At 41.4% G+C, this 19,219-nt stretch overlaps 1 protein-coding gene across 1 annotated transcript in view; it reads right to left on the reverse strand.

Annotated features, from left to right (window-relative positions):
* LOC139458561 (formin-binding protein 1-like) overlaps window positions 1–7,367 on the reverse strand; it is a 29,488-nt gene extending 22,121 nt beyond the window's left edge. The window contains exons 1-2 of the mRNA XM_071239988.1: window positions 7,306–7,367; window positions 3,612–3,662 (exon numbers count right to left, since the gene is read on the reverse strand). Of these exons, the coding sequence (XP_071096089.1) occupies window positions 3,612–3,662; window positions 7,306–7,367 (113 nt within the window). The remainder of the gene's footprint in view (window positions 1–3,611; window positions 3,663–7,305) is intronic.
* Window positions 7,368–19,219: the final 11,852 nt, after the last annotated feature.

Consider the following 19,219-nt stretch of genomic DNA (forward strand, 5'->3'; position numbering starts at 1 on the left):
CTTAATAAGAATGTTCATGACCAAGTACTGTTTCTCATTTTCTTCCATCTTCAACTTTTAAAGTACACACCAACATTGTAACAGGTAAGCCAATTGTGGTCACTCCATGAGGTCAAATTCTCAGCCACATAACCATGTGATCTTGGGGACACGCTCCTTTCTATAGATCATTGTACTTTGAGTGAGTGAGTGAGTGAGTGAGTGAGTGAGTGAGTGAGTGAGTGAGTGAGTGAGTGAGTCAGTTGGGCGTAACGTCGCTTTTAACAGTATTCCAGTTTTATCACGGCATGTCAGCTTAATGTGGGAGGAAAGCTCGAAGTGATGCAGGTCTTAGACATTTACCACTTCGGTGCTGACAAACCAAGAAACATAACTGGGGCAAACCAGAATTCGAACCCACAATCATAGCTTTCTGGCATGCCCAAGGGATGCAACTCCGTGCAACGAACTGCGGCGCCTTAGACAACTGGGCTAGTTGGGCTAGATGACACGCCCCTTTCTTTATTTTATTGTACTTTCAACATGGGCTAGATGACCATGTGACCTTGGGGACAGGCCTCTTTCTATCCTTTTTTTTCCCTTTACATTTTTATTGGATGTAGGTCATTCCAACAATTACATGAAAAGCATATGACATGTTGACCAGAAGTTGTAAAGTTTATCGATATTGTCGGTCATAGCAGCTGCACATTTTGTTACATAATAGTATTCTGACTGTTTAAGTATTATTGGACTCAAATACTGCCATACATCTGACACCCGCTGTACCCAATACACTGAGCTGTACATCAGAACAATTCCTGTATCTGCATCAGTCAACAAGACTTCCATATCAACACCAGGTGTTAATGGCCAATGTTAAAGTTGATTAATGCATTTAAATAATCCATAAAGTAAACATCAATACTGACTAAGTGGCAACCCATCTGCTGGCAAATTGTTGTCGGCAGTGTTATCATCAAGTATAACAAATACTGATTCAGTGGTGCCACTGTCGGTTGTCACGTACAGCATGGTGACGGTGATGTGGTGGTGGTGTGGTGTGGTGTGGTGTTGGGATGGTGTGGTGGTGGTGTGATGGTGTGATGGTGTGGTGGTGTGATGGTGTGGTGGTGGTGTGATGGTGTGATGGTGTGGTGGTGTGATGGTGTGGTGGTGTGATGGTGTGATGGTGTGGTGGTGTGATGGTGTGGTGGTGATGTGATGGTGTGATGGTGTGGTGGTGTGATGGTGTGATGGTGTGATGTGGGGTAACAGAGTTGAGTTACATAAGTCCGAGATGGAATGTTGTATGACAACAGTCTGTATATGACAGCGGTCTGTAAATAATCGAGTCTGGACCAGACAATCCAGTGATTGTGTCATGAGCATCAATCCACACAATTGGGATCCAAGTCAGCGAGCCTGACCACCTGATGCCGTTAGTCACCTCTTTCGACAAGCATAGTCGCCTTTTACAGCAAGCATGGGTTGCTGAAGACCTATTCTAACCCTAGATGGGTGTGCTGTGGGTGTGGGTTGTGCTGTGTGCAGTTGTGTAGTTGTCAGGGGTAGGCACCATGGGTCAAATCTAACGAGTCCACAGCTTATTTCGGAATAGTGGTAATGTAAAATTGCTAGATTATGGTAGAAAACAACTTAGTTAGTCCCTATGGATTTTCACGTCTCTCTGACTAACAGACAAGAGGTCGTGTCTATCCCCAAGTGTGGGGGGTCTGTAGTGGGGTTGTGTAGAGTGAAGAGTGATAATGCCATGGTGAGTTGTGTAGTGTGGGATCAGTGTATGCAGCTGAACTGGCAAATCTAATAAATATGCCTTAAAGAAACGTGTTAGTTTCAAAAAGGTGCAGTGAAAAGCCAAGTGTCAGGCTTGATAACAAAGTACCCGCTTCTAATGTCTTTTGTTATGACATGGCCTGGGAATCAAAGCACTGACCTTTCACTTTCCAGGCTGATGCTCTATCAATATGCCATAACTTTAGATTGTCTATTGAAACTTCAAAAGCATACCAAAGTCCGCATATTATGCATCCTGCTCGAACCACAACCCTACTAAGAACGAAAATTTACATTGAAGTCCACATTTTACTTCTTTTTTTTTAAGCTTATAAGGGGTATATAATTGGTTAGTAACTATTATCCAAAAGGTTTAGTTTCAACAAAGTTTGAACAGCTTGCCATCCCCTTAAAAAAGCATTTCAGTTATATCCCAATGTGTCAGCTTCAGGCAGAAGATGCAACATCGCCTGGCATCTCAAGTGGTCTCTCTCTTCCCCGTCTCTATGACGTGATCTAACATGGTTTTCACATAAAGTCAAGGTAACAGATCGTACAGTATTATTGTGTCAATATCTAGCAGAAAATAGTGTTGATACGATTGGGTATCATGTCACGATTACATTCTATCGATATGAAACGCTCATATGCAAGAGCCATATCTCAAACCACAAACCAACACTTTTCTGCACGAATATTCAAATCTGTCAGGTTATTGGCACTATCTAAAAATGTCCACTCTTTAATAAAGCAACCCAATCAGGTCTAAAATCGTGTTGTTCCTGCCATGAGATTGACTCGGCTAATTGTTGAACTTGCGATCAATACACTGGAACAGACGGAACCATGGATAAAACTGCAGTCTTTTAGGCCATAAATCTTCCAAGAATATTGGCTTTACTTCATCCCACCAGACCTCTAAAAGACATATACTGATTTCATTAGATTTTGTCCCTTGTGAATTGACATTCAACTGGAAAGTCATAATGAATTCTTCAAAGGAATAAAGGTGACAGAAACCTTTCGATATGACAACGAGTTCCATTGTATGTTTCAGTGTAGTATTTACTCTTCATGGTCGTCTTGACATGGCAGCTGAGTGTTCCACACTATCTTCCTAACAACCAGTGTCCGAAATAACTGCCTGCACGTGGCTGGTAACCTTTTTGCCAGGCTGCATGAAATTTTCCTCCACCTGCCTGACTTTCTGGCACATAAATATATGACTACTTTCGTATTCAGTTTTATTATGACTCCTTGTAGATTCTCCAGTAATTGGTTGCATTATTTCAACTGAATCCAGACACTATTTGTCTCATATTTTGTTTGGGGTGATTTTTCATTATTTATTATGTCTGAGTGTGGGCAGGTAACTTTGAAGATGGGCAGGAAACACTGATGGGTCACCTGCCCGACTGTCCTGGATGGGTTTTAAAATAATTTCAAACAACTGAAAAATCTTTCTTCATGACAAGCTATTACCCTCGTTTTCAGTATAATAATATAATAAATAATAAATAATTAAAAATCCACATTCAGGGCACCATTGAAATGGAGACAGGCAGTGATGGAGCTGATAATCTGACCAAACAGACGGTTCAAGTTGGTGTAGGAAGGACGTTTACCACTAGACTGATCAGTATAGCAAGAAATATTCAACAGTTTAAGAGTTCTGCTCTGGAAATGGAAAACGGACAGCTTACAGACGATGATTGTTACACAGATTATGATAGGTAAAATATTTCACACAGGGGTACAATGATTGTATGTGAGCCCACCATCAGAGCATGGCTCCTGGCATGAACAAAGTACAATTCCACACGTGTCATACTTACACATAATCATCTTCTTCTTTCTTCCGTGGTTGATAACTCTTCACTAGTTTTCTGAAACAAACAATGACAACAATTACATGATTATATCAATGTGGTCTCAGTTGAAGTCATAACACTCACAGCAATATTGAGGAACATCAAGGCTGCAGACATTTGGGTTTCACTACGGCAGTTTGCGACTATATTCAAGTATGATTATGTCATGCTTCAATAAGGGGTGGTCGGGGAGCCTAGTGGTTAAAGCGTCTACTCGTCATGCCAAAGACCCGGGTTCGATTCCCGACATGGGTACAATGTGTGCTTAACTAGGAGTCAGACACACAGGATGAGACAGTGCTCAACTCGGTTAAACATTGAACAAAAGCAGGGCTCCCTTTCACAAAGTGAAGTGTTGTTAACAACGTACTCATCAATATTCCAGCTATATTCCAGCTTGACCACCCGATGCCGTTATCGCCTTCAACGTGACCCATTGTAACCCTGGGCTCACAAGTTACAAATTATATCAATTACAAAATAAAATTTCACTATGAATCTAGTCCAGTAGTCAGAAAGGAATATGCACTTGGCCACTCCTGAAATGGCATGGTTCAATAGTAAAAATATACTTAACCAATGATTAGTGCTATAAATGGCTATACAAAGTTATTATTGTTCAAGAATGAGATCGGAAAATGAGTGAGTTGGTCAGCTAATAGTTGAATTGACCAGCTTCAAGATGGTGTGCAGTGACGAGGACACCATTAATCAATCAGTGGGAGTACACGCTGTCACCTCGCCATGACGGCTTGCACCTACATCAAACACACCTACCCCTGCAGGGCTCTCCCACAGCCTATCAAATACCCAGGAGTAGTACCTGATTGAGTACTGTGTCAGTCCACACAGAGATCACAGAGTGTAGTAATTGTCACCTGCATCGGAAGGGTTTCCAAAATCAAAAGACTGCCCTTATCAATAAATGGCCTGTATTTTAACAAGCTGAAGACACAAGAAAAGTATGAAATTCCATAACCTCTATTGTAAACTACATCAGATTTTGAAAATCAAAAGACTGCCCTTATCAAATGGCCTGCATTTTAACAAGCTGGAGTGAGTGAGTGAGCTACATTGCTCCCCGCAATTGGGATCCATGACATGCATCAACAAAGTCAGCAAGCCTGACCACCCAATCCTGTTAGTCACCTCTTATGACAAGCATAGTCACCTTTTACGACAAGCATTGGTTGCTGAAGATCTGTTCTACCCCGGATCTTCAAGGGTTTCACTGAAACCACGATGATAGCTAACTGTTGGGCTTATCGTTGGCACAGGCACTATGAGTGTCCCAATGTAGGTTACAGTGTCTTATGGAGTCTGCCATCTACCTAAGCCACAAGCAATCTCAATCAATATCGGAAATATCATCTTAATCTCAACCCAACTATCCTTAGCGCTTAGATTCCCTGTCCAATCAAGAACCCTTTTACAATCATTAGGGTCAACCCCCATTTACAATCCTTATGGGTAACAACCCCCCAGGGTTTTACTGGATGCAAGGTATAGCATCCTACATGCATACAAATTGTGAATGGGCGCAAATAATACTCACTGTGAGTCCTGTTGGACGCAAGAAAGTTTGACTGTGTCAATAAACTTATCAACATTGCAGACTGCATGTCACATATAAGTGATATTTCTTTTCTCGTAAGAAATACACTGAAAAGATCAAGGTGTCAATGGGAAACTTCTTCAGTCTAACATTAGAATCCCTATCTATAACAGGCTAAAAGTTTCTGATCATGCGCAATGGCTTGACATCCAGAAAATCTTGGCCCCCAAAATCTATTACTGAGTTCTTTAGAAGCCAAAAGTAGATGGACCCAGGTAAATCCCTGATCGTGTTCTGGTTAATACCATTGATGACCATTAGGGTTAGTTGTGAGTTAGGGTTGGCTATCCCACCTCTTGTAGCGAATCTTTCCTGAGGTAATCCAATGAAACCCATTGTAATCCGGGGTAACTCTGTATTCTTATCAACAAAAAATATGTACCTCTGGAACATTCTAATTGTATTTCTTCTGGCTCCAACAGCATTGATGACTGTTGGAATCACACAAATCAGACAACTATCGAAATGCATCAATATGAAATAGCCTTCAGAAATAAGGTACAAGGACCAAAATTTTCAATTAATTATTTCAAAGAATGACTTTGCAACAAAATCAATATGATGGCATCAAGTTACTCTCAAATTCCCCTCTTCTGAACATGCAAACTCCTCAGGCATTTCTAAATCGGTACAAAATTACAAATTAATTCTATTAATCTACAATTTCTTTTCCTTTTCGATTGTTCAGCCAATGGCCACCAAATACTTCCACTCCATTCTGGAGATGCCTGGCTAAGAAGCAAGGACAACAGAGAATGAATATCATCTGGCTGAATACAATTGCAGGTGTGGACTACATTCCAATAGTGGCCAGACAATGGAGTGTGTTCCTGCGAGGTGTACCAAATTTCCAGAGCCCATCGGCTTCAGCATGGTGCAACCAGCCATATTGTATTGGCTGAAGGCCACACATAGTCAGGATGCTCCGCCATTACGACCACTTTCACTCGGACCCCCAGTGGCCATACTAGATGTATGGCAAGGTGTTTGACTTGGTCACCCATATTTGTCTTGGCCTCCTTTAACAATGTTGATTATGCTAAAACAAAAGCTGTATCGCTCTGGGAATATAAAAATAATCCACAGTGCTAACATGCTTCTGATCTGTCCATCAGGTAGTGTTGATTCACAAGGCTGTGAAGTATTGGTCAAGTATTACAATAGAGTCATACAATAACGGACAGTGTGTTGTCCGATCTCACTTGACAATATGTCAGCCTACCATGGTGGGTTGGTAATTCTGGGAGAAAGACCTGAAGTTACCATGTATTGAACATAGGGTGAGTTGAGTTGAGTTGAGTTGAGTTGAGTTTAAACCTGTTTCAAATTGTATATCATGTTATTATATGTGCCAAATTATTACTGTAATGTTTGCATTGTTCTGAGTGGGCACTTAGTTCAGAAAATGTTCTTCTTTCTTCTTCTTCTATCTATCAAACATATTTTCAACCAGAACTCTTCAGACAAAATGTGTGAATAATAAGCATGAAAACAACTTGAGAAAATATGCCCAGAGTTGATGAGAAGGCTATATTTGTGCCGTGACAGCAGTAATTAGACTTGCGCAAGTCTTGGAGGAAATAACTTTCAGAAATCATAATTTCTAGATTATATAAATGATAAGAACAAGTTGTCCCTATAAGAGACTTGCTCATTGATGTACTATCCGCTCATCAAGACTTGCCTATAAGGATATAATAACTATACACCCGTGGACTTGTCATTCAGCACAGCCATGGAGCAAGGCTAAGCAATGATGTGAATCATGACTTATGACCCCAGGCACAAGCTAACCAACCCATCACCAGGTCAGTCATGCAAGGAGCCTGTGGTCACACTTGATGCTTCAACCCAAATATCTTTGTCCAAGGACAGTCATGTTTGTTGTGTAAAACATCGTAACTCCAGGACACATTCTCCATGTTGAACAAAGGTGTTTTGGCTGTATTGGGTGGGTCCAAACAGCAAAGATACACAACTGATTTTAATTACAAATCTTGCATATGGTAGATGGTTCTTGAGCGGGTTTAGAAGCTCGGCTACCCTGCAGCGATGTACATCCAAACCAGCTGCTCCGGTCCCCCAAAGCTGGGTTGAGCCGACATCGGTCCAAGATTACACACACACAACATTTTCACTCAAATCTCAGTCTTGTTTAGAATAAAAATTAGAAAAGTACGACAGGAAGGGCGGCAATGGCTTTTTCAAAGTTATGTCAAATGGAAAAGTTGACATATGGCACCAGAGTGGGGAAAGGTAAACCTCATGATGGCCAACCCCTGTTCAAATATTGGACCAATGTGTAGAAGTGGTCCATCGTCAGCACACTGCGATTGGGAGGATGAAGAGATGCTGTTCGTCTGTTTATAAAAAAGCAATTGTATTTATTTTCCACGGCAATGCCATAGCAGTGGGACTCTGACTATGACAGTGTGTATTTATTTAAACACAACTACACTTCATCAGTGGGGAACAAGTATACTTTGACAATGTGTATTCATATGCCACCATGATCATGTTTCTGTGTTGAATGCCCACCCGGAAATATACCAGCTATTTGATGGTGGCCTGTAAATAATTACCAAATACGACTAGAACAGATCCTAGTCTAACCCGGAATCCCCAAGGGGGTAATAGCTTTCAGCCAGCACAGGTTCTATTCTAACCCGGAATCCCCAAGGGAGCAACAGCTTACAACCAGCACAGGTTCTATTCCAACCCGGAATCCCCAAGGGGGTAATAGCTTTCAGCCAGCACAGGCTCTATTCTAACCCGGAATCCCCAAGGGAGCAATAGCTTACAACCAGCACCTTGTTTTATCCCCTTAATACCACTAGACAATGGAGGCGGTCACAACGAGAAATATGATCCACAATGTGCGACATTAACCTATTAGGTCTAGTAAGCTCAACTAGTAATAGTTCATAAAGTAACACTAAATCTGAATATGGTGCTTTATGCTAGTTCGGGCCACTAGCTCAAAAGTTATTGCACAGATTGCTTCCATGTCTTTTTCCATGCACTTATCCATGCAGTACTAAAGGGCATGATTATTCCTTATCAGCTCAGTAAAACCTGCACCCCGCCAATCAAATGTTACTCTAAAAGTGTGACCTATCAACATAAACACATTATTATGTCTTTTAATTTTAAAAACCTACTTAATTATCTGCATCTAGTCAGCAGATTGTTGCACAGGAGTCATGGGCAGCAAGATACTATTAATTGCACAACTATTTATGGATAGTTATCAATGATGAGGGCTTCTGTTGAAAAACTTCAATAAGAGCACTTATGGCGATGATGTAATAGAGGTTTTATATTCGGGGAAATTATTCTAAAAACACAAATATATTAGACTAAATAGCCATGATAATGAATGTAAACTCTCTTTCCAAAATTGTCAGTTCAGCAAAAAAATCTGATATTTGTGACATGTCTGTATGATATGAAGCATTTTCACACACAATTTCAAGAAAAGATCTGAGGAAAAGTTAAGTCTACTGGCAGACCAGCAAGCCAGTGACAACAGACTAGTATTGTTTGGATGAGAGAGTTCATGGCGTCCTAACAAAAACACCTGTGCGCACCAGGCTTTCTGCAGAGACGTGTGTTGATAAGAGGGCTCTTCTTCAGGGACTTCAAGCTTAAAGGATTCCCTTCCTCTGTAGCAAGATTACCGTAGCTTGTATTCGTCTTCGCTCACATTTGCAAATCTCCTTTCGTGTTTAATTTGTATATTTGTAAACTGATGATCTGTCATTTTCGACAGGAGGGCTTCATTTTAGCATGTGTTAAGAGATGCAACTAATGGACAAGGGATATGTGTCTTTATGTCTTGGTGCTACAGACAGTACGTCTTTGGCTATTTGAAGATGGATGCTTGGACTGTGTCAATTCTTTCATTTGAGCTGCACACATCTGTCTGGATAGAAGCTGGAACATCATCATTTATTCTGTGTGAAGATTAGGAACTGATAAAAATAATCCACATTTCACAATGGATTACCCAACACAGAAATAGACAATATAAACCTGTACATTAAAACAGTCGCATTAATAAGAGATAACTTTTTCATACCTGGCTTTACAAAACTTGGAATGTTCAAATAAATCTGAACATTGAAACAGTCACATTTAATAAGAGATCAATTTTTCATACCTGGCTGTGCAAGATTTGGAATATTCTAAAGCAATAACAACAAAGATGTCTTTGGTGCTTTGATTACAAATTCCTGATTGAATTAACTGTTGTTGTTTTTTTCATGACAATGGCAGGCATCCAGATAAACCACGTTCAAAGCTGGTGGCAAACTTACATGAACTGAATTACAACTGGACTTGCTTTAGGAAAAATAATTCCAGAGTAGCTTGATTGAGATGCATGCAGAATCGTATATACTTAACACATCTTTGTAAGAAAAGGCCACCTAATGCTTGGGTAAAAATCCAACGTCCTTAGTTTAATGTAATTAGTTTTGGGGGCATAGCTGCTAGTCCTTACAATTTGTCATAAGGTCTAACCCTGCAATACAAGGAAGATGTTACTCTGTCTGTTGTGATATAAATTATCAATGTTATAATCACAACGAACTGCCACACTGTCCCTAATAATCCTTCTGAAATCAAATGTTACACCTGATCTAGATGCTCAGATGTTTTTACGACAGAAAATTAAGGTGGTCTCTGGGGTCCTTGAAGGTTTCTGTTATAGTGCATTTATCTGGGGATCCCTTATTCAGGAATCTTGAACATTTGGGTTTTGACAACATGGAAAAGGGCACCCTGACTTTTAGAATACTGATGATAATCTATCGTAAGAGCCTCTCACAACAGTTTGTGAGGTCTTCGGGGTCCTTGTTAGACTAAAGCTTAGTCTCTGAAAACAGTGGTAGACACTAACATTTTTAGTCCACTAGTCCTTATAATGATAACAAATAGCAAAACACATAAAAATGGCATATTTCTACTAGTCCTTATGATACCTTAACTATTGGGCAGTTTGGCAAGAACTACAGGACTAGTGCCAATTTCTAACCCTGTGAAAATATATCAGTTTGATAGAAACTACATTTAAATTGAAAAGGAAACCCACAGTAATTCTTGAACCTGGGGAAAATCTAGACTTGCTTCATTTAGGGTATAACATCACAGAAGGACTGAGTGGAAGGGACAATACAATGGTTCCGGACTGTAAGACAGACTAGGCCTTGTCATAATTCAAAAACAAAAGATTTAGAAGTCATCAGATTCAAAAATGATCATGACCCAAGCAGCAACCTTCAATGTTCCCCTGACCTTCAGTCCACACACCATCAAGGTAATCTTAACACTTTTTGTCAAGCACGCCACAAGAGCATTACACTGATTCAATGGAAAGTCAAACCTACTAATCAGCATTTGGGCTCGTCAGGCAGTAGTGCTAATCCATATCCCAGACTGCGCCAGACAGCCTGTGTACACACACCCCTCCCCTACATGCATTTAGCTGTGTAGAGGTACCTCCTTTATCCCCCCACATGGGGAAGCAAACACAGCTTGTGTTTCACAACATCGTTCCTAACGGCAATCATCTCCACCCCATCTGTTGCTGCAAGTGAGCCATCTCACCTTTCATAAGGTTGAGGTGAGGTGAGGTGAGGTGAGGTGAGGTGAAATGATGTTTAATTTCACACAAAATATTATTGCACTTATGCAACATAATGTGTGTGAGTGTTTGTCAGTGTGTGTGTGTGTGTGTGTGTGTGTGTGTGTGTGTGTGTGTGTGTGTGTGTGTGAGTGAGAGTGAGTGAGTGAGTGAGTGTCAGTGTGTGTGTGTGTGTGTGTGTGTGTGTGTGTGTGAGTGAGTGAGTGAGTGAGTGAGTGAGTGAGTGTCAGTGTGTGTGTGTGTGGGTGTGGGTGTGTGTCAGTGTGGGTGTTTGTCAGTGTGTGTCAGTGTGGGTGTTTGTGTGTGTGTGTGTCCTTGTACTAGTTCAGACTTATGCCAGTTTTACAGCGCTAGCCCACTGAGATACCGCATTCAGACACAGTAATCTTTGTTTTATCTCATTCAATGCCGAGCGCTAGGCACAAGTACCATTTATAACATCGTTTGGTATGACATGGCCAGCGATCGAAGCACCAACCTCCATTCTCTCTTCCACAAGGAACAACATTACTTTCTTTGAAAAGCCAGATACAACTCATTCCAAGTCTCTAATCACAGGCATTAAACATGTTACATGGCGACTTACAGAGCAACTGAACCAACTAATACTAAGCAAGCTTGTATATATCAAGAAGAAGAATCAAGAATGTTTATCGTACAGAACACCCTCGTAGGGCAGGGTACTAACTATCTACATATGGACATAAATATAACTATCAACATGAGAGGTAGATATACATAATGTACATTATCATTACAGTATATCATGGCAGCGTATACTAAGTGTTGATACTGTATTGATCATAGAATAGAATTCTTTGTAGAAAAACACCCACTTGGGACCTGGTACCAAAATGGTGCATTTGTATGGTACAGAGATGAGAACATGGTATATATATATATACACACCATAGATGCATGAATTTATCTTATCACTCAGCAATATTCCAGCTATATGATGGCTGTCTGTAAATAATTGAGTCTGGACCAGACTATCCAGTGATTGACATCATGAGCATCGATTCACGCAATTGGGATCGATGACATGCATCAACCAAGTCAGCAAGCCTGACCACCCGATCCTGTTAGTCGCCTCTTACGACAAGCATAGTTGCCTTTTACAGCAAGTATTGGTTGCTGAAGATCTTCATGGGTCTTATCTTATCAAATTTGGGCCTCATGGGGGTCTCAGCTTAAACAAGTGAAATACAGTCCTATATTATTGCACTTATGCAACATAATGTGTGTGAGTGTTTGTCAGTGTGTGTGTGTGTGTGTGTGTGTGTGTGTGTGTGTGTGTGTGTGTGTGTGTGTGTGTGTGAGTGTCAGTGTGTGGGGGTGTGGGTGTGTGTGGGTGTGGGTGGGTGTCAGTGTGGGTGTTTGTCAGTGTGGGTGTTTGTGTGTGTGTGTGTGTCCTTGTACTAGTTCAGGCTAATGCCAGTTTTACAGCCCTAGCCCACTGAGATACCGCATTCAGACACAGTAATCTTTGTTTTATCCCATTCAATGCCGAGCGCTAGGCACAAGTACCATTTATAACATCGTTTGGTATGACATGGCCAGCGATCGAAGCACCAACCTCCATTCTCTCTTCCACAAGGAACAACATTACTTTCTTTGAAAAGCCAGATACAACTCATTCCAAGTCTCTAATCACAGGCATTAAACATGTTACATGGCGACTTACAGAGCAACTGAACCAACTAATACTAAGCAAGCTTGTATATATCAAGAAGAAGAATCAAGAATGTTTATCGTACAGAACACCCTCGTAGGGCAGGGTACTAACTATCTACATATGGACATAAATATAACTATCAACATGAGAGGTAGATATACATAATGTACATTATCATTACAGTATATCATGGCAGCGTATACTAAGTGTTGATACTGTATTGATCATAGAATAGAATTCTTTGTAGAAAAACACCCACCTGGGACCTGGTACCAAAATAGTGCATTTGTATGGTACAGAGATGAGAACATGGTATATATATATACACACCATAGATGCATGAATTTATCTTATCACTCAGCAATATTCCAGCTATATGATGGCGGTCTGTAAATAATTGAGTCTGGACCAGACTATCCAGTGATTGACATCATGAGCATCGATTCACGCAATTGGGATCGATGACATGCATCAACCAAGTCAGACCACCCGATCCTGTTAGTCGCCTCTTACGACAAGCATAGTTGCCTTTTACAGCAAGTATTGGTTGCTGAAGATCTTCATGGGTCTTGTCTTATCAAATTTGGGCCTCATGGGGGTCTCAGCTTAAACAAGTGAAATACAGTCCTGGCAACAAGCCTTGACCATTCATGCATTCTTTTGGAGGGTTCACAAATTGTTTTAGGAGGTTGGTTTTATCAGTCTGGGAAGGGTCGCCTATTTCGAACAGTGCCATGAGAAGTCTTGTGCTGGGAGTGGAACACAAAACAATCTTTCTCTTTCAAATCTTTTTTCTTTAGACTTTGAAAAAACAGTACCTTATATCCTTTTTAGTCAAAGATACCAAAGTGAATTTACATCAAATATTTTCTCCATCTACATCCTTTTCAACTTCAGTGTAGACGAATGAGTTTATTGACTGTCAGCATACACCATGTTGATAATAAACAACACATGTAGCAAGACCTCTGCCAGTCTGGACGGACTCTCTTTAATGAAGGAAATAGTACACGGCCATCTGTCAGACTCCAGCAAGAACATCAATGATTGATGCTCACTAATACTAGTAATAGGCCTCTCACTCACAACCCTTTCCAGCAGCCAGAGTGCAACTGCTACAGAGTGTCAAATATTCATGTCACTGACTTGAGAAATCAATTATTCATACTCAGCACTCAACAATGAATTAAGAAGCTAAATTTGTCACTATGTTCTACATTCATGGTATCACAATGAAGTGTGTTCTAAGATTTTATTAGTAATATATTTTCAATAACCCATGAAAAAACCCAAATGATTCAATTTCTGAGAAATATTGGTCCCTCAGTGCTGCAGTTTGATTTGAATAACCAGTGGTCAACTGACCTGTGATTACATGGACCTAGTATCCACACCCTCCAACACAAGTGTTACATACTTTTCAAAAATAGACAAAAATGGTATTAATTCCGAGGTCAATGAACCTGAATCACAAATATCTGTGAAAACAATACACCTTGGACCCATGCTGTTCAGAAGTGGAGGGTCACTGTTCTCCCAAAACATATCCTTCTTTTTCACAGGTAAAGGGTTACAGGGATTCCAGGTAAGAATATAGGTCACCAGCCACCTATGCTTGTCCTAAATGGATCAGCTGGACTTTGTTGAATGCATGTCATCGCATCCCAATTACATGGATCAATGCTCATGATGTCAATCATGGGACTCAATTATTTACAGACTTCCATCATATAGCTGGAATATTGCTGAGTGGAGCATTAAACAAAATCTAACAACAAATTGGCCCATAAGTATTATGAAGCTCAACATTGAGCACAGCTACTTTCCAGAGCTCCCAACACTTGTCAAGACTCTAAAGTGCACCATAAAATGTGCCCTATCCATGTCCTACAACACCCCCCTGATACCAACATAAGTAATCTATGTGTGCACCTGGCTACCTGTCAGCATGGCGAACCAGGAAGTAAGGGGTATAGAAACCAATTGTGTGACACACACGTACAGCTAAATAGCACTTGGCAGTTGAATGCAGCCTGTTGATTTACAATGATAGTTAATATTGATATGACCTTAACTTTTTCAATGGTTTGTCAACATGTGTGATTGTATCGCCTGTTCAATAAAGCAGTATCTGAATGCATGGTTGAGTGAATGTGGGTTCACTCCATGGTCTGCATAATCTCACAGCTATAGTCCTTTTATCTCACAGCTATAGTCTTTCAAGGACACAGACAGCTCTAATTACTTACTACCAAACAAGCAAACAGAACACTTCAACTGTGTTTTGTAAAAAAACAAACATTTTTTTTTTTTTTAAAATCTGATGTAAATGATTAATAAATGAAACGAAACAAAATATATAAAAGAAACCAGAAGATTGAACGGTGTTTGAAATTAAGCCTTAAAGAGGAAGGGCCCTCATTAAAACCCAATTGTCAAAATAATAAAATCTGCTGGCCCTTTGATTCAAATAACATAGGATCATCCCTTTTGGACCCCAGAACCCCGTTTTGAACAGTGTCAAAGATAACAATCTGATTGGAATGTTAAGAAAGTGTACTACGGTATATTCAATAATTCTAAAACAAAAGATCCTGGGCTGACTGGTCTTCAGAGTAAATGCCACACTAACACAGCCCAACTGCCACAACAGCCGGTCCTCCACTATTTCAAAACACAATTCAAGTTTCCTGTTTCTGAAATTATGCACCTCTCTTGTAAAAATCCCATTATTTTTTTGTTCCTGTTCAAATGTTTTCAGAAGATAATTTAATCAAACAAGGATGTAAATGTGGCTTAAACTTTAAAATGTCGCTCAACCCTCACCCTAACAACAAGTACCATCCTTGACAATCTTTTGGAATGACACGGCCACCAGGGGATTGAACCCTGGACCTTCTACTCTCCCAGTCTTATAAGCATGTGTGTGAGTGAATGAAAGTTGCAGCAATATTCCAGCATCACCACAGCAGTAAATAATCAAGTCTGGGACATGGTATATGGACATGGTATATGGTATATGGACATGTAGTGCTGAAACACTTAGGATGATGGTGTTATACTGTGTGAGGAACAACAGCAATCGTCTCTCATACAGACACTGAAGAAGAAATATCGGAAAGCTCCCAAGCAAGTCTACAAAACCATGGCAAATGTAGATTTCTCTTGAAAATGAAGCCGTAGTAACCACCCTGGGTGCTTGGCGAATTGACAAAGTGGGGTGCTTATTGAAACCATCCACAAGTTACACATGTTGTCAGAGATCAAGCGGTGCTTGAAACTTGATAAAAATGGTATAGATTTTCCCTAAATTACTTTGAATCAAGTACAAGAGATAGCTAACCCATGCCCTTCCACATAACTAACCCTAATGATCGTAAAGGGGTGTTTGATCGGAAAGGGGTACCCAACCCTAATGATGGTAAAGGTGTGTTTGATCGGAAAGGGGTATCCAACCCTAATGATGGTAAAGGGGTGTTTGATCGGAAAGGGGTACCCAACCCTAAGGATCGTAAAGGGATGCTTGATCAGAAAGGGGTACCCAACCCTAATGATGGTAAAGGGGTGCTTGACTGGAAAGGGGTACCCAACCCTTGATAAAAATGGTATAGATTTTCCCTAAATTACTTTGGATCAAGTACAAGAGATAGCTAACCCATGCTCTTCCACATAACTAACCCTAAGGATCGTAAAGGGGTGGTTGATCGGAAAGGGGTACCCAACCCTAATGATCGTAAAGGGATGTTAGATCGGAAAGGGGTACCCAACCCTAATGATCGTAAAGGGTCGCTTGATCGGAAAGGGGTACCCAACCCTTATGATCGTAAAGGGCTGCTTGATCAGAAAGGGGTACCCAACCCTTGATACAAATGGTATAGATTTTCCCTAAATTACTTTGGATCAAGTAAAAGAGATAGCTAACCCATGCCCTTCCACATAACTAACCCTAAGGATCGTAAAGGGGTGTTTGATCGGAAAGGGATACCCAACCCTAATGATCGTAAAGGGGTGTTTGATCGGAAAGGGGTACCCAACCCTAATGATCGTAAAGGGGTGTTTGATCGGAAAGGGGCACCCAACCCTAATGATGGTAAAGGGGTGCTTGATCGGAAAGGGGTACCCAACCCTAAGGATCGGAAAGGGGTGCTTGATCGGAAAGGGGTACCCAACCCTAATGATCGGAAAAGGGTGCTTGATCGGAAAGGGGTACCAACCCTTGATAAAAATGGTACAGATTTTACATAAATTACTTTGGATCAAGTACAAGAGATAGCTAACCCATGCCCTTCCACAAAACTAACCCTAAGGATCGTAAAGGGGTGCTTGATCGGAGAGGGGTACCTAACCCTAAGGATCGTAAAGGGGTGTTTGATCGGAAAGGGGTACCCAACCCTAATGATGGTAAAGGGATGCTTGATCGGAAAGGGGCACCCAACCCTAATGATGTTAAAGGGGTGCTAGATCAGAAAGGGGTATCCAACCCTAATGATGGTAAAGGGGTGGTTGATCGGAAAGGGGTACCCAACCCTAAGGATCGTAAAAGGACGTTTGATCGGATAGGGGTACCCAACCCTTGATAAAAATGGTATAGATTTTCCCTAAATTACTTCGGATCAAGTAAAAGAGATAGCTAACCCATGCCCTTCCACATAACTAACCCTAAGGATCGTAAAGGGGTGCTTGATCGGAGAGGGGTACCTAACCCTAAGGATCGTAAAGGGGTGTTTGATCGGAAAGGGGTACCCAACCCTAATGATGGTAAAGGGATGCTTGATCGGAAAGGGGCACCCAACCCTAATGATGTTAAAGGGGTGCTCGATCAGAAAGGGGTATCCAACCCTAATGATGGTAAAGGGGTGGTTGATCGGAAAGGGGTACCCAACCCTAAGGATCGTAAAGGGACGTTTGATCGGATAGGGGTACCCAACCCTTGATAAAAATGGTATAGATTTTCCCTAAATTACTTCGGATCAAGTAAAAGAGATAGCTAACCCATGCCCTTCCACATAACTAACCCTAAGGATCGTAAAGGGGTGTTTGATCGGAAAGGGATACCATACCCTAATGATCGTAAAGGGGTGCTTGATCGTAAAGGGGTACCCAACCCTAACGATCGTAAAGGGGTGTTTGATCGGAAAGGGGTACCCAACCCTAATGATCGTAAAGGGGTGTTTGATCGGAAAGGGGTACCCAACCCTAATGATCGTAAAGGGGTGTTTGATCGGAAAGGGGTACCCAACCCTAATGATCGTAAAGGGGCGCTTGATCGGAAAGGGATACCCAACCCTTATGATCGGAAAGGAGTGCTTGATCGGAAAGGGGTACCAACCCTTGATAAAAATGGTACAGATTTTCCCTAAATTACTTTGGATCAAGTACAAGAGATAGCTAACCCATGCCCTTCAACATAACTAACCCTAAGGATCGTAAAGGGGTGCTTGATCGGAGAGGGGTACCTAACCCTAATGATCGTAAAGGGGTGTTTGATCGGAAAGGGGCACCCAACCCTAATGATGGTAAAGGGGTGGTTGATCGGAAAGGGGCACCCAACCCTAATGATGGTAAAGGGGTGCTTGATCAGAAAGGGGTACCCAACCCTAATGATGGTAAAGGGGTGCTTGACTGGAAAGGGGTACCCAACCCTTGATAAAAATGGTATAGATTTTCCCTAAATTACTTTGGATCAAGTACAAGAGATAGCTAACCCATGCTCTTCCACATAACTAACCCTAAGGATCGTAAAGGGGTGTTTGATCGGAAAGGGGTACCCAACCCTAATGATCGTAAAGGGGTGTTTAATCGGAAAGGGGTACCCAACCCTAATGATCGTAAAGGGTTGTTTGATCGGAAAGGGGTACCCAACCCTAATGATCGTAAAGGGGCGCTTGATCGGAAAGGGATACCCAACCCTTATGATCGTAAAGGAGTGCTTGATCGGAAAGGGGTACCAACCCTTGATAAAAATGGTACGGATTTTCCCTAAATTACTTTGGATCAAGTACAAGAGATAGCTAACCCATGCCCTTCAACATAACTAACCCTAAGGATCGTAAAGGGGTGCTTGATCGGAGAGGGGCACCCAACCCTAATGATGTTAAAGGGGTGCTCGATCAGAAAGGGGTATCCAACCCTAATGATGGTAAAGGGGTGCTTGATCGGAAAGGGGTACCCAACCATTGATAGAAATGGTATGGATTTTCCATAAATTACTTTGAATCAAGTACAAGAGATAGCTAACCCATGCCCTTCCACATAACTAACCCTAAGGATCGTAAAGGGGTGCTCGATCAGAAAGGGGTATCCAACCCTAATGATGGTAAAGGGGTGGTTGATCGGAAAGGGGTACCCAACCCTAAGGATCGGAAAGGAGTGCTTGATCGGAAAGGGGTACCAACCCTTGATAAAAATGGTACGGATTTTCCCTAAATTACTTTGGATCAAGTACAAGAGATAGCTAACCCATGCCCTTCCACATAACTAACCCTAAGGATCGTAAAGGGGTGCTTGATCGGAGAGGGGTACCCAACCCTAAGGATCGTAAAGGGGTGTTTGATCGGAAAGGGGTACCCAACCCTAATGATCGTAAAGGGGCGGTTGATCGGAAAGGGGTACCCAACCCTAATGATCGTAAA

Source organism: Haliotis cracherodii, unplaced genomic scaffold, assembly GCF_022045235.1.
Source record: "Haliotis cracherodii isolate W230 unplaced genomic scaffold, xgHalCrac1.p SCAF_13, whole genome shotgun sequence".
NCBI classification, from domain to species: domain Eukaryota; kingdom Metazoa; phylum Mollusca; class Gastropoda; order Lepetellida; family Haliotidae; genus Haliotis; species Haliotis cracherodii.